Source organism: Mesoplodon bidens (genome assembly GCF_964165515.1).
Source record: "Mesoplodon bidens genome assembly, chromosome: 14".
Lineage (NCBI taxonomy): Eukaryota > Metazoa > Chordata > Mammalia > Artiodactyla > Ziphiidae > Mesoplodon > Mesoplodon bidens.
In genome coordinates, this window is record NC_138170.1 from 68,822,201 (window position 1) to 68,840,814 (window position 18,614).

Here is an 18,614-nt window from a genome sequence, read left to right on the forward strand (position 1 = left end):
ATTTGACTATCCTAAATAACAAAAGTATCAGTATTTTGAAGATGGACTAGATATCTACAAGAACAGTAGCAGAGTATCATCCATCCCTAATCCTACTGGATGTTATTTATGAGATAAAAAGTAGAGTCAAAAATCATTTGGAGGGGCTTCCCTGGTGGCGCAGTGGTTGAGAATCTGCCTGCTAATGCAGGGGACACGGGTTCGAGCCCTGGTCTGGGAAGATGCCACATGCCACGGAGCAACTAGGTCCGTGAGCCACAACTACTGAGCCTGCGCGTCTGGAGCCTGTGCTCCACAACGAAAGAGGCCACGACAGTGAGAGGCCCGCGCACCACGATGAAGAGTGGCCCCCACTTGCCACAACTAGAGAAAGCCCTCGCACAGAAATGAAGACCCAACACAGCCATAAATAAATAAATTAATTTAAAAAAAATCATTTGGAGTCAAAAATTACTTCAAATTCCAGTTAAACTAGAAGAGAAAAATCTTTCTGATCCCTTCTCTCCAAAATCACACCAAAACTTTAAGGAAAACAAGAAATATAAAGAGTTTACCTTCATTGCAATGGATAGACATTGTAACTAACCACAATAGGTGAAGAAGTTGATGACCTCAGAACCCACTGAAGAAGATACCAATGAGGAGCAAGTCAATTCACATCTAAATAGGAGGTTTAGCAACAGGAGGTATTAGGTACCAGGCAGAAAGTAAAGGCTTGATTGAAGGTTTATATAAGGACACCCCAAGACCTAGCCTCCATTTCACATACCCGGATATTACCACTCCTCAAGACCTAGCAGGAGTCTAAAGATTTATTCTCTAGAAAATCTAAAACTGACACACTCTGAATTTAGGAACAAAAGGTTCAGTGGAGTGTGGAGATGAAACTAAAACCAGGGAGATTAAAAAGCCCCACCCATGTTTACAAAGCTCACGAACATCTTTTCAAAGACCCATTCTTTTCTTTTCTTTTTTTTTTTTTGGCACTTTAAAAAAATCTTATTGAAGTCCAGCTGATTCAACGACCCATTCTTAATTATGAACGTATGTCCTGAAATCACCAATCATTTGAGAAAGGCCTCTAAAATAAAATATAGAATAAAACAAACATGGGTATGGAAAACTTGAAGGAAAAAGAGATCAAGAAAATGTCAAAAAAGTTATCTTCCAAGAAAGACTGTATTTAAAAAACAAGAAAAGAATGCTTAAAAAACAAATTTTAAGGAATAAACCAGAAAAAGCACTAGAAATTTAAACATACTACAGCTGAAATAAAAACTTCAATAGAAAAGTTAAAAGATAAAGTCAAAGAAATCTCCCAGAAAGAACGAATTAGCAAAGCTAGAAAATAGAAAATTATACAATCAATCCAGGAAGTCGAACATCCAACTAAAAACAGAAAATAAAGGGAAGAAAATCACAGGAGGGAAAAATGTAAGAAAACATGAAGAAGTTAAGGACCTGGAAAGGCCCACCAAGTATCGAGAATGGGATTTATTTTAAAAAAGACCCACCCACTGAGGTACATGATCTGTTACCAGGAATTCAAAAAAATTAAAAATCTAAAAACTTCCAGAGACAAACTAGGTCATAAACGATGGATAAAGAATCAGAACGGGGGCTTCCCTGGTGGCGCAGTGGTTGAGAGTCCGCCTGCCGATGCAGGGGACACAGGTTCGTGCCCCGGTCCAGGAAGATCCCACATGCCGCGGAGCGGCTGGGCCCGTGAGCCATGGCCGCTGAGCCTGCGCGTCCGGAGCCTGTGCTCTGCAACGGGAGAGGCCACAACAGTGAGAGGCCCGCGTACCGCGCAAAAAAAAAAAAGAATCAGAATGGTATTGTACCTGCCAACAACATCAGAAGCTAAAAGACAAAAGTAATACTTTCAAAATCCTAAGGGAAAATTATTTTCAAAACAGAACCCTAGGCCCAGTCAAACTTTCAATAGAGTGAAAGGAAAGAATTTAGACATTGTCAAATATGGAAAGTCTCAAAAAATTTCCTTTGCCATGTACCCTTTTTGCAAGAAGCTACCAGAGAATGATATGATCCAAGGCAATAAATTAACAACAGTATCTCACATGAGAGAGGCTAATGGAACGGAAGCAAGAAGGAGAAAGACCTAGAAGAGAGGTATCCAGGAAGAAATATATATATATATCTGTAATGGCTTGACTGCATAGAAATTCATTCTGAGAGGTTATTGGAGGATGTAGGAAGACTTGATAACGGGTAAAGGAAATTAATCAAATAAAGAGAACTTTCAACTTCAGAGAATAGGAGACAGAGTCATAACAGACTATTTGGCTTGATAGGGAATATTCACATGGGCATATTAATGTAACCACTGGATATCAATTTAACAAAAAAACCTGGGATAAAAGTGGGATGAGATTATAACAGGTTAAAATTTTCATCTAATATTGAATTAATACTCAAGAGATGGCTGTATACCTTATCTTTTGAAAATATAGGAATATGTAACAGAAGAGGTAGAAGATGCTTCTAAAAAAAAGGACTGAAGATGGAGAGGAAATGAGTCAGGAAACTGCTTTTTTTGTTACTATAAATCTTTTAGCAGTTTAGTTAACTTCAAATATGTGTACATATCACTGATAAAAATTAACTTTAAAAAGCTTTCAAGGGACTTCCCTGGTGGTGCAGTGGTTCAGAATTCGCCTGCCAGTGCAGGGGACACAGGTTCAAGCCCTGGTCCGGGAAGATCCCACATGCCGCAGAGCAACTAAGCCTGCACGCCACAACTACTGAAGCCCAGCTACTGAAGCCCACGTGCCTAGAGCCCATGCTCCGCAAGAAGAGAAGCCACCGCAATGAGAAGCCCATGCACTGCAACGAAGAGTAGCCTCCGCTCACCGCAACTCGCATGCAGCAACGAAGACCCAACGCAGACAAATAAATAAAATAAAATGTATAAAGAGCTTATAAAACTCAATAGTAAAAAAAAAAAAGAAAAAAGAATGCAATTAGAAAATGGACAACTGACGTGAACAGATATTTCACCAGAGAACACGCAGATGGCAAATAAGAACATAAAAAGATTTTTCAACACCTCTGGCTATCAAGGAAATGCGATTTAAAACAACAATGAGATTATTACTACACACTTATCAGAACAGCTAAAACACAAAATAGTAAAACCACCAAATGCTGGTGAAGATGCAGAGAAACAAGATCACTCACACGCTATTGAAGGAATATAAAATAGTACAGCCACTCGAGAAACAGTTCGGTAGTTTCTTATAAAACTAAACATGCAATTACCATGTGACCCAGTAATTGCACTATTAGGCATTTATCCCAGAGAAACAAAAATTTATGATCATACAAAACCTTCTACACAAAAATTCATAGCAGCTTTATTTATAACAGCCAAAAACTGGAATCAGCCCAGGTGTTCCCCAATGGGTGAGTCGTTAACCAAACTGTGAGGAATGCATACCATGAAATACTAGTCAATAATAAAAAAGGAACTACTGATGCATACAACTTGGATGAATCTCCAGGGAATTAAACCGACTGAATAAAAGCAAATCCCAAAAGGTTACATCATATATGGTTCCATTTATATTACATTTGTGAACGACAAAATTTTATAAATGGAGGACAAAGTTTTGGAGGAGAGAAGGCGGGGTGGAGGGAGGAAAGGGGTATAGTTAAAAAAGAACACAAGGGATCCTTGTCCCTTAGAACTGTTCAGTATCTTGACTGTGGTGGTGGCTACATGAACCTACAGAAATGACAAAACTGTAGTGAATTTCATACACACACACACAAATGAGTACAAGTAAAACTAGAGAAATTTGAGTAAGACTGGTGTGCTGTAACAGATGACAATATCCTGGTTGTGATATTATACTACAGTTTCACAAAATGTTACCATTAGGAGAAACTGGGCAAAGTGTACAAGGGGTCCTTCTGTATTGTTTTTTACAACTGCATGTGAATCTACAACTGCCTTAATAAAAATGTCAATTAAAAAAACACTGCATAAGCATTGCTACTGGTATGAAAGAAACAAATCAATACTGTCCTCTGTTCTGATTTTGCTACACTGTACTTTTTGGGTCTCCAGAATAATGTTTTTTTCCATTTTCTAATGTTTTACAACCTTGGATGCTCTGTTTCTGGGTCATGCTGGAAACTTAGTGTTCCATCACCAGTTGCTGCTTTCCCCAAAAATATGATTTTTCATCTCTGGAAAGAAGGATAAACATCAAGCAATCACTTTTGCTTGTAACTCAAAATATATGGTACTACTATCTTCAAATATAATGTTTTTTCTCATTTGAGATTTACCTTCAGATGAGTTTTCTTCACCAAAATTTTACTCTAGTCATATTTTCAAATTCCTTTTCTTATAACCCAAATTTAAAGGACTTAATCCATTAACCCCCAATATTCACCTCTTTGAAGGAAGCAAATCCATGACCTTTTCAAGACTTTTATCAGTCTTTGGGTTCAGACAATGGTCTCAACACTCTCTGTAGCTCTTTTACACTCTACCTTTATGACTGAACCATCTCCATAAGCAGTCTTCCCATGCAGATCTCTTAGCTATTCACAGATTTATATTTTGTGCTAAACAACGGTCTCTTATTTGTAAATCAACTCAACAAGCCCCTATTTCTCTGTTAATCACAATTGCTATCCCAGCACTGGCTGGGCAACTCTGTACTGTTAAAAGTTGAAACAGATTGACAGTATTTCTCCTATCATTCTTTCCCTTTACAAACCAAACAGGAATATCAGTATTTCCTTTGCCACATCTCGTATACCATTATACACCATAATTCTTGAAAATAAAATAATTATTTCTAACATCATCAGCTCAGCTCTGCTGTGTTACGCTCTGTTTGCAAGACAAGTAACCTGAACAAACCCCTTGATATTTGGTGCTGAGACTTGTTACTTTCCCACTTCTGTCAAAACAAAGACAAAACAACAATAAACCACTGTAACTCCACTTTTCAAATTAAAATTGATGAGTAGGAGAATGATCCTATCATTAATTTTTTCAAACAAAACAATGAAGTTCTCAGGATGAGAAACACAGCCATGAACAGGATTGGATGTGGATTTTAGTCAAAACTCTTTCACTAATTAGCCATATAATTTTCTGCAAATTACTTCCCCTCATCAGTCTCAGTTTCCTGACTCAGTTTCCCTGGTGGTGCAGTGGATAAGAATCCGCCTGCCAATGCAGGGGACACGGGTTTGATCCTTGGTCCAGGAAGATCCTACATGCCGCGCAGCAACAAAGCCCGTGCACCACAACTACTGAGCCTGAGCTCTACAGCCCACGAGCCACAACTACTGAGCCCACGTGCCACAACTACTGAGGCCTGCCCGCCTAGAGCCTGTGCTCTGCAACAAGAGAAGCCACTGCAATGAGAAGCCCGCGCACCGCAACGAAGAGAAGCCCCCCGCTCCGCTCACTGCAACTAGAGAAAGCCTGTGCGCAGCAACTAAGACCCAACGCACTAAAAAAAACAAAGGAAAAAAAATTCATATTAGGGTACTTTCCTGTATTAATATTCCAAGGAGATCCATGCAGATACACACAACAAAAAGAAAAACCTGCCTTCAGTATCTGAAAGTACAGACAGGTAATAATAAAGCATGGGAAAGTACCTTAAAGGATCCTCTTGACTCAATGACCACTGGTTAACAGTAGCTATCACATGAAACAGTGAGGGGCTGTCTGTGATTAAATGCTCTTTTAGAGAGCTGTGTCAAGTGGCAGAGTTTTTTTTGGGCTTTTTGGTAGTAAAATACACATAACATAAAATTGACCATTTAAACCATTTTTTTAATTGCAGTAAAAAAAAAACATAACATAAAAATATACCAACTTAACCAGTTTTAAGTGTATAGTGCAGTAGTGTTAAGTGTATTTGCATTGATACACAACAGATCTCCAAAACTTCTTCATCTCATAAAACTAAAACTATACTATATCCATTAAACAACTCCCCATTTCCCCTTCCCCCCAGTCCCTGGGAGACTATCATTCTACTTTCTACCATTCTACTTTCTGTTTCTATGGATTTGACAACTTTAAATACCTCATATAAATGGAATCATGCAGTATTTGTCCTTCTGTGCATGTTAACCATTTCTAAGTATACAATTCAGTGCTATTAAATATATTCACACTGCTGTGCAAGCATGACCACTATCCAACTCCAAAACTTTTTCATCTTCCCAAACTGAAACTCAGTACCCTTTAAGCAATAGTTCCCCACTAACTGAAATTCTGTACACATTAGCCAATAACTTCCCATTACCCAGTCCCCAGGCCCTGGTAACCACTATTCTACTTTCTCTGTGAATTGACCTATTCTAGGTACCTCACATAAATGATTTTATGCAGTATTTGTCTATTTGTGTCTGGCTTGTTTCACTTAGCATAGTGTTTTCAGTGTTTATCCATGTTGTAAAATCTATCAGAACTTCACTCCTTTTTAAGGTTGAATAAAATTCCATTGTATGTATATGCTACATCTTGTGTATCCATTCATTGGTCTATGGACATTTGGGTTGTTTCCACCTTTCGGCTACTGTGAATAATGCTGCTGAACAGACAATAACAAGTGCTGATGAGGATGTGGAGAAATAAAACCCTGGTGCAGTGTTATGGGAACATAAAACTGTGCAGCCACTGTGGAAAACAATATGGTGGTTTCCCAAAAACTTAAAAATAGGACTATGGTATGATCTAGCAATGCCACTTCCAGGTATATACCCAAAAGAACTGAAAGCAGGGACTCGAACAGATAAGTCTATGACAAAGTTCTTTTTTTTCCCCAAAGTTAATTTTTTTTTTTTTGCGGTACGCGGGCCTCTCACTGTTGTGGCCTCTCCCGCTGCGGAGCACAGGATCCGGACACGCAGGCTCAGTGGCCATGGCTCACGGGCCCAGCCGCTCCGCGGCATGTGGGATCTTCCCAGACCGGGGCACGAACCCGTGTCCCCTGCATCGGCAGGCGGACTCTCAACCACTGCGCCACCAGGGAAGCCCCAAAGTTAATTTTTGATGTCAGTCATCCTAATGAATGTGAAGTAACGTCACACAGTGGTTTTGATTTGCATTTCCCTGATGATTAGTGATGTTGAACATCTTTCCATGTGTTTACTGGCCCTTTGTGTATCTTCTTTGGGAAAATCTCGGGATAGTTCTTAATCAATCTAAAAATACAGGTTCAAATGAAAGAAATTGCTTAGGCGGGCTTCCCTGGTGGTGCAGTAGTTGGGAATGCGGGGGACACAGGTTCGAGCCCCGGTCCGGGAAGATCCCACGTGCCGCAGAGCAAGTAAGCCCGTACGCCACAACTACTGAGCCTGCGCTCTAGAGCCCGTGAGCCACAACTACTGAGCTCGCGCGCCTAGAGCCGGAGCTCTGCAACAAGATAAGCCACCTCAATGAGAAGCCCGCGCACTGCAGCGAAGACCCAACACAGTCAAAAATAAATAAATAAATAAATAATTTTTTTTAAAAAAAAGAAAGAAATTCCTTAGGCACGCTGGCATTCCTGCAGCATGAGCCACTGCCTGGGTGTCACAGCAAAGTCCTGTCACATTTAATATGAAAAAGGTTTTGCTCAATTCTCTAAAAAGCAGCCTCTCCATATAAAATGGGCTCACTTCAATTAAATAAATCAATTCTTAACTGCATGTTAGTGGAACCATCTTACTCTTCCAACGCTTAGTAAAAACACTCAGAAGGACAACAAAAAGGGTGTGTTCATTATACCTCTCCCAGAGGCAAGAGCCTTTACCAATTTAATTTTTTTTTTTTTTTTTTTTTGGTGGTATGCAGGCCTCTCACTCTTGTGGCCTCTCTCGTTGCGGAGCACAGGCTCCAGACGCGCAGGCTCAGTGGGCATGGCTCATGGGCCCAGCCGCTCCGCGGCATGTGGGATCCTCCCGGACCGGGGCACGAACCCATGTCTCCTGCATCGGCAGGCGGACTCTCAACCACTGCGCCACCAGGGAAGCCCACCAATTTAATTTTTTACATGGAACCCAGAGACTCCATTTCCCAGTGAAAGACAGTCCTAACAGAAAAAGTAATATGAAGTCGAGGGGTGGAGGGAGGATTAACAACACCAAAAGATAGCACTTTCAGTAAAACAGCCCACTAAAACTTTCTGCTTTGGGACGAGTCCAAGTAACTACCATATCACGAAAAGGGTAATGCTTTCCTGAGCTCATACTGCCAACAGGGTTATAGCCAAATAAACCAATGAAATCTGCTCATCCAAAACCAGTAACTCTCTTTAGCAAATACTTCAACAATCTCAATTTCCAAGACCAGTTTTACCCTAAAATTACTCTATTAACCAAACAGCTGATTTTCTTAAGTAAAATCTGACCTCAATCTACTTCACATATTTAATGCTCAGAAAGTAGGTAGACAAGAAATGTTAAAATAAAACTAGCCAATTCTAGAGGATGCTGATTACACTTACTACCTGTCTGTCTGCCTGCCTTCATTCACTATTTACCATGCACCCATTAAATGCAGGCACTCTTCTAGGTGCTTAGCATCTATCAGCTAAAAACAAAAGACAAAGCCCTCTGCCCTTGTGCAGCTTATATTCTAGTGCCCTTGGATTCACTTTGCGATTGGTGAGTGTGGAACATACCAGTCATTTGTTTTTACAACTCTGTCTGCAATAAATCTGACCATAAACACCATACACAATTTCTGACACAGATGTGTGGGAAGTGAAAATATACAGAAAAATTTAAATACGGTAGTCTGTGTAAGCACTGTAAGTAAGCACCATAAGCCTATAAAAATTATTTCTTCCAAGAATCAAGAACCAGTAAGTAACTGAAATGACTGTGCCTAAAATAATGAGGGCCAGCGTTATACTGGCAGTTTGGCCCTCCTGAACACCTGCAAGGTAACTACTTCTGTCCAAACCTCAAGAGGTTTTAACAATCAAGTGACAACTCAAATTTCAGTCTCATTCATAATTAGAGAGTGCTGTAGACTTTTTAAAAAGCAAAGCAGAACAAAAAAAATCCTAGTCAACTGATGAAATTTAAAATGTCCTAGAAGTAGTACACATTCCAAGTATCTCTAATCATCTGCACATTAGCCAACTGGCGAGTTTATACGGTTTAAACATGCATTGTCCAATATGGTAGCACTAGCCACACTCAGCACCTGAAATGTGCCTAATCTAAATTGAGATGAGCTGTAAATGTAACATACACTCTGGAGAAAAAGAAGGTAAAATGTCTCAACTATATTTTAATCTTGATTACATAATAAAATTATAAGACTGGATAACATGAGTTAAAATATAGTATTAAATACTTCTTTTACTTTTTAAATGTGGCTACGAAAAAATATTATCTATGTGACTCACATTATATTTCTTTTGGATGCCAGCAGACTTCTAAACCTGCACACAGAGCTAATACATGCAATGTGTTGGAGCTGTACTCAGAATTTTACACCCATGTATTTATCCATTTCTCAGGTTACACTGTTCAATATATCTTATATATCAAAATATCACACATATCCAACACTTTTATATCAAAATATGAAAGTTTCAGAATCCAAAGTGACATTGTTTAGCAGAGCACTAACAAATATTTGTGTGAACACTGCACGCAGGGCATTCAATCCATAAAGGAACTTGTTCTGCCTCACTTCAGCAGCAGAAGGGTCACAAGTTCCATATACAGCTAATATGCATGCACTGTGCTCCTACAGTGTGCCTGGCACCATCCTAGGTGCTTTGCTCTCAATGACCCATAAAATCATCACAACTACCTTATGTGATAGGTACTGTTATTAACACTATTTAAAGAAGAAACAAACAGACAGAGATTAATTAACTTGCCAAAGTTCCATGACTAGTAACCTGTGGAACTAGGATTCCAACCCAGCAGGTTTGATCCCAAATTACTATATATTTTCCCTAGTAAAAGGACTACGCAAGGGAATTCCCTGGCGGTTCAGTGGTTAGGACTCCCAGCTTTCACTGCAGAGGGCACAGGTTCAATCCCTGGTCAGGGAACTAAGGTCCCCGCAAGTCTTGTGGGGCAGCCAAAAAAAAAAAGTAAAAAAGAAAGACTACACAAGAAGATTATGTCATTATCATACAGGATTGGGCTTTAGTTGAGGGTATGCACTCATTAAAAAAGACAAGAGTAGATGGAGTTAATGTTTTGCTTCCTACCCTCCACCCCCTACCCTTCTCAACGACAGGTTAAAGTTGACCACGTGAATTAAATCCCTGATCTTACTACAGGTTTATTTTATGCTCCCTTTTCCAGAAAGGCCCTACCCCACCCCTGTGGTCCAATTCCTATTTGTCCTTCAGACTTCATTTTAGACATCATCTCCATGCAACCGCCTAATTTAGGCTAGTCACCCCTCCTTCCCATGCTTACGCCCATTGTAGCACTTTCCACACTCTATTGTGATTGTCCTCACTAGACTGCTCCTTAAGAGGTCTATTGTGTTCACTTATCTATCCCCAGTGCCTAAAACAGTGCCTAGCATTAGGTGCTCAATAAATATTTACTGATCTAACTTAACTACCTGACCCACCCAGATACAGCTAAAAGTAGAATATTAAAAGTAAACATAGTGGTAGGAAGTGCTAACACACAGGCAGAGAACAAGTTCTAAGTTTCGTGAAATTTATGACAGGTCTAGAGAGCAGTATGACACTCAGGAAATGATGATTACAATGCCCCCCTCCCCCCAAAAAAGGGAGTAAAATCAAAACGTAGTTAAAATGATCACTTGCCCAATTTAAATTCAGTAAAATTTGTTTTATGAGAATGAATTAAGTAGCTGACAAATATTTATCACAAGAAATCCAAATCAACGATTCCAAATGCTATAAACTGTTTGAAATCAGCTTAATTGTGACAATTGCCAGAGTTCAAAGACTACAGTTGCTTTTTTAAAAAATCATCTTAATATAAAACTAGTTACACTTAAAAATGGGTTTCGTTGCACTGCCCCAACGCTGTGTTCTGGGCCCCAAGTGACAGAGACAACTGTGTGTCCTTTAAGATATTTATTGTGTGGGGGGGCAAAAACGGATTTCGCATACAACCCATTTAACACAATTCGTGTTAATGCACTAAATTGTCTCAGCAGAGTCAAATGGGACTTTCCTAGAGCGTTCCCTTTTCTTTTCCTAAACGGGAAACCGATTTAAAAGGTCAATCTTTAGCTCTTACTTTCACACTAAATAATTCTGAAACATGAGGTGAAAAGTACATTAGAAGTCCCAAGGCTATGACTGGCAAGACACTTCCCTGTAAATTCTAGCATAAAACAGAAGGGAGAACTTCATTCTTTCGGGTTCGAGGACAGAAGCTGATCGTCTCCATTAGATTACTGCTTCTGTTGATGTCTCGAACAGCTCTGTGAGCAAACATGCCAGAGAGTCCCACCCCAAGCACGAAGAGCCTCCGATTGTTTGACACATCAATGGATTAGTCAACGCCGAGCAACTCATTTTTCCCTTCTAATTTGCCTTAATTATTCCTCACACAAATCCTCAAGTTTACTTTAAGACCATATGGAATCTTCTCTTTGCCCTGAAGTATGAATCCAGGCCTTTACCAAATGACTCCTAGTGCTTCAGTCCCAACCACCAAAATAAATCCCTTACAAATATCGTACAGCTAGTAACGCCACACAAACATGGAAAAACCCAATCCAGACGCTTAAAGAAATAGGATTCTGGAACGCTGTTAATGCTGCATATTTTGTAACAGCAGGCACAGAGCAGAGTGAGAGACTTGAAAGCAAAAGACCGGATGCAAAGCTTGGGAAGACCCCGCCCCAGAAAGCTCGATGCCGATTCAAACAGTAACTTGGGTCTGTCGCCTGGAATCAGAATCACTGAAACAAAGGCGTATATTACTGGAAGCAAGATGTCTGGAATAAAAGAAACGGTTTGCAAATGCAGAGACCGCACACCACCCTCCCACAGGTCTTACCTATGGTGGAAATAAAGGTGGTATTGAAGGCATCATCCGAAAAACGAAAAAGGACGCAGGTCTTCCCCACTCCCGAGTCCCCGATCAGGAGCAGCTTGAAAAGCAGGTCGTACGTCTTCTTCGCCATTGGGAGGAGCGGCACAGGCTCTCGCCGCCGGCGGCCCCAAGGGATCGGTCCCTCTCACTACGGCCAACTCCTCCTCTCTCGGGCGTTCTCAGGCCGGAGGACCAGGAAAGCGTGGGAAAAAGGAGGGCTCGAGAAGGCGCGGGCGACCTAGGAACGGCCTCGTCGAGGAAGCCCCGACGGTGGCTGCGTCCGGTGCCTCCGAGGGCGGCGACCGCGGCTCCGCAGCCTCTCCCAGCCGCTCCGCCCGGTTCCGGGGAGTCGGTCGGGACAAAATGGCCTCCCCTCCCCCCTCAGGGCTGCTCGGCCGGGACGCTCCCACGGGCGAGCAAGCAAGCTCGGCCGTCGAGGGAGAGCGGCGGGCGTGAAGACAGTATCCCTCGCGAGCAGCCGCTCCGAGCTAGGACGCGGCGATGGCAGCGAAGGAGGACTCGGAGCCGACGAGCTCAGCTACATAGCCACAGGAAGCCGAGCCGCCCCGGCCAGAGCCACCTTTTCCCCGTGCCCTCTCACGCCGGCGTGCGCGCTGCCTGAGACGCACGCAAGGACGTACGCCCGCCCTCCCCTCGCGCCCTCGCCCTGCGGGCCGCCTCTGCGCACGCGCGCCAGAGGGCGTGGGGGCCCGCGGGGGCGCAGAGTGGAGCTCTAGGTCTCCGAGCCTCAGTCTAAGCCCCGACGGAGACTAGAGAGGGGAGGGGCGAGAGAGGGCGAGGCCGCGGGCGCGCTCCCTGCGGCCGTCTGATAGGGTGCGCGGAGTTTCGAGCACGCCCCGCGGGGGGGCGCTGCCTAGTGACTGCGCAGGCGCGGCATGCTGGAGTAGCCCTTTGACACTCACCGTTTTCCTCCTCGGGTTGCTCTCCGGGCTCAGCTGAGGATGCTTCGGGCCGCGTTTGGTGCGTGTGTTTCGCTGAGAGTCTTGGCGCAGCCAAGAGCTTGGGTCGCCGTGTGTTCCTGTGTAGCTGTAGCTCGTAAATGCGAGAAAAAGTAGCGCCCTGGGTCATTTAATAGCCTCTTTGCTAAAATGAGGCGCATCCTGAGTGCCCTCTCTCGTGGCTAGTCGGGGCGGGGGAAACATTAAGCTCCGTCCCGGTTTACTTAAGGAACCAGAGTTGGCGTTCAAGAGAGCAGGAGTTTGAAATGGGAAAAACTGGCCACGCTGCTCAAGTTGGATGATGTAATCTGCCCTGCAGGGCGAGGAGTAGAGGGCCGAGGAACACTTGGGTGCAGGGCCAACCTCCCCGCCAAGTGGAAGCGCCGATGCTGTGCTCTACGTGGAGAACCGGCTCCAGAACTTGAACACTTTTTTTTTAATTAATTAATTTTTTTATTATTAATTTTTTATTTTTGGCTGCGTTGGGTCTTCGTTGCTGCACGCGGGCTTTCTCTAGTTGCGGCGAGCTGGGGCTACTCTTCGTTGCGGTGCGCAGGCTGCTCTTTGCGGTGGCTTCTCTTGTTGCAGAGCACAGGCTTTAGGCGCATGGGCTTCAGTAGTTGTAGCACTCGGGCTCAGTTGTTGTAGCACGCAGGCTCAGTAGTTGTGGCTCGCGGGCTCTAGAGCGCAGGCTCTGTCGTTGTGGCACACAGGCTTTAGTTGCCCCGCGGCATGTGGGATCTTCCCAGACCAGGGCTCGAACCCGTGTCCCCTGCATTGGCAGGCAGAGTCTTAACTACTGTGCCACCGGAGAAGCCCTTGGCCGCCCTTTCGCAATAGGGAGAGCCCAAGAGCACCATGCTGAGGAAGCGGGGCCCCTCCCTGCTGCCAGAATCGAACCACCAATGTACCAAATTGAGAGATAGTGAAGCCAGCCCCAGCCCCGCTGCCTTTTCCTTGCACTTTCTTTTCATATGCTTAGCACTCTTCCTTCCCTCTCTTTCCTTTCTTCTTCCTTTTTGTAGTTTAAATGTTCATACTCCTGCCCTACCTTTCTTAGTGTGCGTCATGGCTCCGAAGCCCACCTACGGTGTGATGGCAGAGTAGTTGAACCTGGTGGGCTGGTTCAACCCGATACAGGAGAAAACCCTGAGACATCTGGAAAGCAAGAAACAGGGATCGGGGCTTCCCTGGTGGCGCAGTGGTTGAGAGTCCGCCTGCCGATGCAGGGGACGCGGGTCCTGTGCCCCGGTCTGGGAAGATCCCACATACCGCAGAGCGGCTGGGCCCGTGAGCCATGGCCGCTGAGCCTGCGCGTCTGGAGCCTGTGCTCCGCAACGGGAGAGGCCACAACAGTGAGAGGCCAAGAAACAGGGATTGCGAGAGAAGTAAAAACTACATTTTTACGCCCCACCACCACCAAAATGTTTGTGTATTTAATATGTAATTAAAATTACTCTTTAGGCAGTAGGGTAATCGTATTTCAGTCTCCCATTCTTTGGAGACTTGTCTTACATTCTTCTTTTCCAACTACCCCTAAAGCTTCGTTTCTGAAGATGCCTGTCTTCTCTAATCTCACTCTCCAGTTTGTTTCTGGGATTGCTCTCGTCATTTAAACCTTATCCTCTAAGAATCATTCTTTCTCCAATTGGGAATGCCTTATTAGGAATAATGCCACAATTCTAAAATAGCCTAGCCATGCAAATCACAAAATGAGCTATGATCAGTGCTTCACAGGTTTGTCATCAATTCAGAGTCATAACATTCAGGAAAATCATCAGTATTAATGTGATTCTTCCTTTCAGAAGAACTATGATTAACTCAAGCCCCAATGCTGTGAAGCATTTTAGAAAGTTATGATTTTTAAACATAGAAAGCCTAATTAGTTCTACTACATAAATGTTGGGGACAGTGGGCAACTAAAAATGAAAAATAATTTATTTTTAACTTCTTTGTTTATCCCAGTTGTTTCCAACAGTTTTATCAGTTAGAGCCTTTTCTCCATGCACTCAATATTCTGGGGCTTCCCTGGTGGCGCAGTGGTTGAGAGTCCGCCTGCCAGTGCAGGGAACACGGGTTTGTGCCCCGGTCCGGGAAGATCCCACATGCCGCGGAGCGGCTGGGCCCGTGAGCCATGGCCACTGAGCCTGCGTGTCCGGAGCCTGTGCTCCGCAACGGGAGAGGCCACAACAGTGAGAGGCCCGCGTACCGCAAAAAAAAATATATATATATATATATTCTGGAACTTTAGTAATTAATTATACTATTAATGAAGTTTATTTAGTATTGGATCAGGATCCTAGAAGTTTAGAGCTGTAATATCTTTTAAGTCATAATTCAACTCCTGCACGTAATTTACAGATGAGTCTAAGGCTCAGGGAGGTTAGGGTCTTGCCAGAGGTCACACTGGCAGTGGCAGAGCCGGCCACTATATGCGCAAGGGAAAAGGGAAGAACACCTCCACAGGACATCATACTGCAAGAAGGTGAGAATTGGAAGGCTCAGCCAGTACTTAATGTTTGGATTCCCTAAAATTAATTAAAGGTTTTGCTGCAGTGAGGCCTAAACCTCAAGCCCTGTCTACCACTGAAGGCCACTAGAGTGATCAGGCATGATCTCTGACTCTAGAAAATAAGAATAAAATGGGAGTCTATGTAAGCCTAAAGGTATACCTAGAGTTGCGAAGTAATATTTGATAATAATTGAAGCAGTGAAAGAAAATGCCAATTTAGTAGTAGTAGCTTGGAGCTTATACCTGTTTTTAAAAATTGCTCTGTACAGAATCTAGTCCAAATATTTGCAAAGCCAAGAAAGAAAATAGGTATATATATATGTTCATACCAGTAATTAAGGTATTGTCTCTATATTTTTCTAGACAGTGCACAGCTGGCCAGTTCATGGTTCCAGTCTTCAGCTTCAACTTTCAGGACCCGCCTCTACAACATGTAAGAAATCCCTGCATGAAAAGATACTGACTCAGGATTGTCTTTATCATTCTTCCCACATATATTTCCCAGTCTCTCTCCCTGATTTCTTCCTCTTTAATCTCTCTGCCCCTTGTTCTCTCTGTTCTTGTTAAGAATGAAGCCTTCCCAGGGACTTCCCTGGTGGCACAGTTGTTAAGAATCTGCCTGCCAATGCAGGGGACACGGGTTTGATCCCTGATCTGGGAAGATCCCACATACTGTGGAACAACTAAGCCTGTGTGCCACAACTACTGAGTCTGTGCTCTAGAGCCCCTGAGCCATAACTACTGAGCCCGCGTGCCATGACTACTGAAGCCCGCGCACCTACAGCCTGTGCTACGCAACAAGAGAAGCCACTGCAATGAGAAGCCCGCGCACCGCAACGAAGAGTAGCCCCTGCTCGCCGCAACTAGAGAAAGCCTGCGTGCAGCAATGAAGACCCAACGTAACCAAAAATAAATTAATTAATTAATTAATTTTAAAAAAATAAAGAATGAAGTCTTCCCTTGAATGGCAGCCCCACTGCTAAGTCATCACCTTGCTGTAAAACCTACCCCTCCAGTTCCTGGGACTTTGCCTATTTACTACTGCCTAGTTCCTGTGTTCACACTCTCATTCTTCCCCAGGGCCTTCTTACAGGAAGGTCTTTGTTTGACCTTCCTGATGCTAAGTACTGATTGCCCAGAGGCTACCAGTGTTCTTATCACCATAGCCTGCCAATATTCTGCTCTGCCTTCATATCTTGATTTAGTCCTACCTCCTGTTAGAGAACTACTGCCCCATGAGCCTTCCCCAGCACATTGGATGTGTTTGTTCTAGTCTCCAGGAATATCTCAGTTCTGAAATGCTGGCCTCCTCACCTGGCACTTAAGGAGCTCCAGGCCCTAGCCAATGAACTTTATTTCCTACCCTATCTATCTTCCACATACTAGTCTCTAGACAGGCTGAACTACTCATCTTTCTCACAGTTACTCTGTATCTTCTTGATTTCATGCTTAGTTTACTGTGGTTCTCTCCATGCAAAATGCATGCTGCTCCCCACCCCACCCACATCCCTTCAACTTAAATGTCCTCACCATAGCCTGTCTTCCCCAGCACACTTTCTAAGAAGGAACTTGTTCCTCCTTTGAACTCCCTAGCACTAAAAAATCAAGTATGTTTCCTCCTTTTTATTTCCACAAATAATACGTATTTACTTTTAGAAACTTAAAACCTGCAGATAAGCAAAACAAAAATTTTAATTCTTAAAAATTCTACCCCAGAGATAACCACTATTAACATTTTGGTGAATAGCTATGTGGATATTCTTCTTCCCACACTCTTTTTTTTTTTTTTTTTTTTTTTGCGGTACGCGGGCCTCTCACTGTTGTGGCCTCTCCCGTTGCGGAGCACAGGTTCCAGATGTGCAGGCTCAGCGGCCATGGCTCGTGGGCCCAGCCGCTCCGCGGCATGTGGGATCTTCCTGGACCGGGGCACGAACCCGTGTTCCCTGCATCGGCAGGCGGACTCTCAACCACTGCACCACCAGGGAAGCCCCCCACACTCTTTATTTAGACATTTCTTATGACCCATTTTCTACATTTTCTGAAAGACATTTATGTACATATCTTATTTTCTCAAACTGGAATATCCTTGAGGGCTGTGACTATTGCATACATCACTTTGCACAGTGCCTTGAATATATCAGAACATCAAAACATGTTTAGTGAAGGAAAAAGCAAATGAAATTCAGAGATAGATTCACTTTTTGTTTTTTTTTCCTGGAAAACAGTACTAATTTGGAGAAACTTTCAAAATGCTGGGGGTTGGGGGGGGAATTGAAAATTCAAAATAAGTGAATGGGAAGATAATACCTTTGGAGCAATATTTTATTAATTTTAGAAAATACATGAAGAACTCACCTAACTCCATTTCAGAGTTTCATTTCTATGAACAAGAAATACTGTAAGGACTAATGGAGCAACTGTGATATAGTGGAATGAACGCTTAACTTGGAATCAGATAACGTAGACTCAAGAACCAATTGTGTGGGCTCCCCTAGTGGCACAGTGGTTAAGAATCCACCTGCCAATGCAGGGGACACGGGTTCGAGCCCTGGTCCAGGAGGATCCCACATGCCGCAGAGCAACTGGGCCTGTGCGCCACAATTACTGAGCCTGCGCTCTAGAGCATGCAAGCCACAAGTACTGAGTCTGCAAACCACACCTATTGAAGCCCACACGTCTAGAGTCCGTGCTCCCAGCAAGAGAAGCCACCGCAATGGGAAGCCCACGCACCACAACAAAGAGTAGCCCCCGCTCGCCGCAACTAGAGAAAGCCAGAGATCCCACATGCCACAGAGCAACTGGGCCTGTGCGCCACAAATACTGATCCTGCGTTCTAGAGCCTGCAAGCCACAAGTACTGAGTCTGTGAACCACAACTACTGAAGCCCACGTGTCTAGAGTCCATGCTCCCAGCAAGAGAAGCCACTGCAATGGGAAGCCCGTGCACCACAACAAAGAGTATCCCCCGCTCGCCGCAACTAGAGAAAGCCAGAGCGCAACAAGGAAGACCCAACACAGCCAAAAATAAATAAAAAATTTTTTAAAAACCCAACTGTGCTACTGACTAGCTCTGTGATCATTTAACCTCACTAAGCC

The 18,614-nt window shown here is 43.5% G+C and overlaps 1 protein-coding gene and 1 long non-coding RNA gene across 3 annotated transcripts in view; one reads left to right on the forward strand and one right to left on the reverse strand.

The window, feature by feature from the left end:
- Positions 1-12,654, reverse strand: part of RAB10 (RAB10, member RAS oncogene family) — a 77,848-nt gene extending 65,194 nt beyond the window's left edge. Inside the window, exon 1 of the mRNA XM_081254993.1 lies at positions 12,013-12,654. Coding sequence (XP_081111119.1) covers positions 12,013-12,139 — 127 coding nt within the window. The 5' untranslated portion in view covers positions 12,140-12,654. The remainder of the gene's footprint in view (positions 1-12,012) is intronic.
- Positions 12,655-12,814: 160 nt separating this feature from the next.
- Positions 12,815-16,419, forward strand: LOC308628220. 2 transcript variants are annotated; one of them, XR_014017512.1, is made up of 4 exons: positions 12,815-13,029; positions 15,369-15,492; positions 15,883-15,952; positions 16,088-16,419. It is a non-coding gene; the product is annotated as an uncharacterized lncRNA (long non-coding RNA). The 2 variants fall into 2 exon arrangements; XR_014017513.1 differs by lacking the exon at positions 15,369-15,492.
- The last annotated feature ends 2,195 nt before the right edge of the window (positions 16,420-18,614 follow it).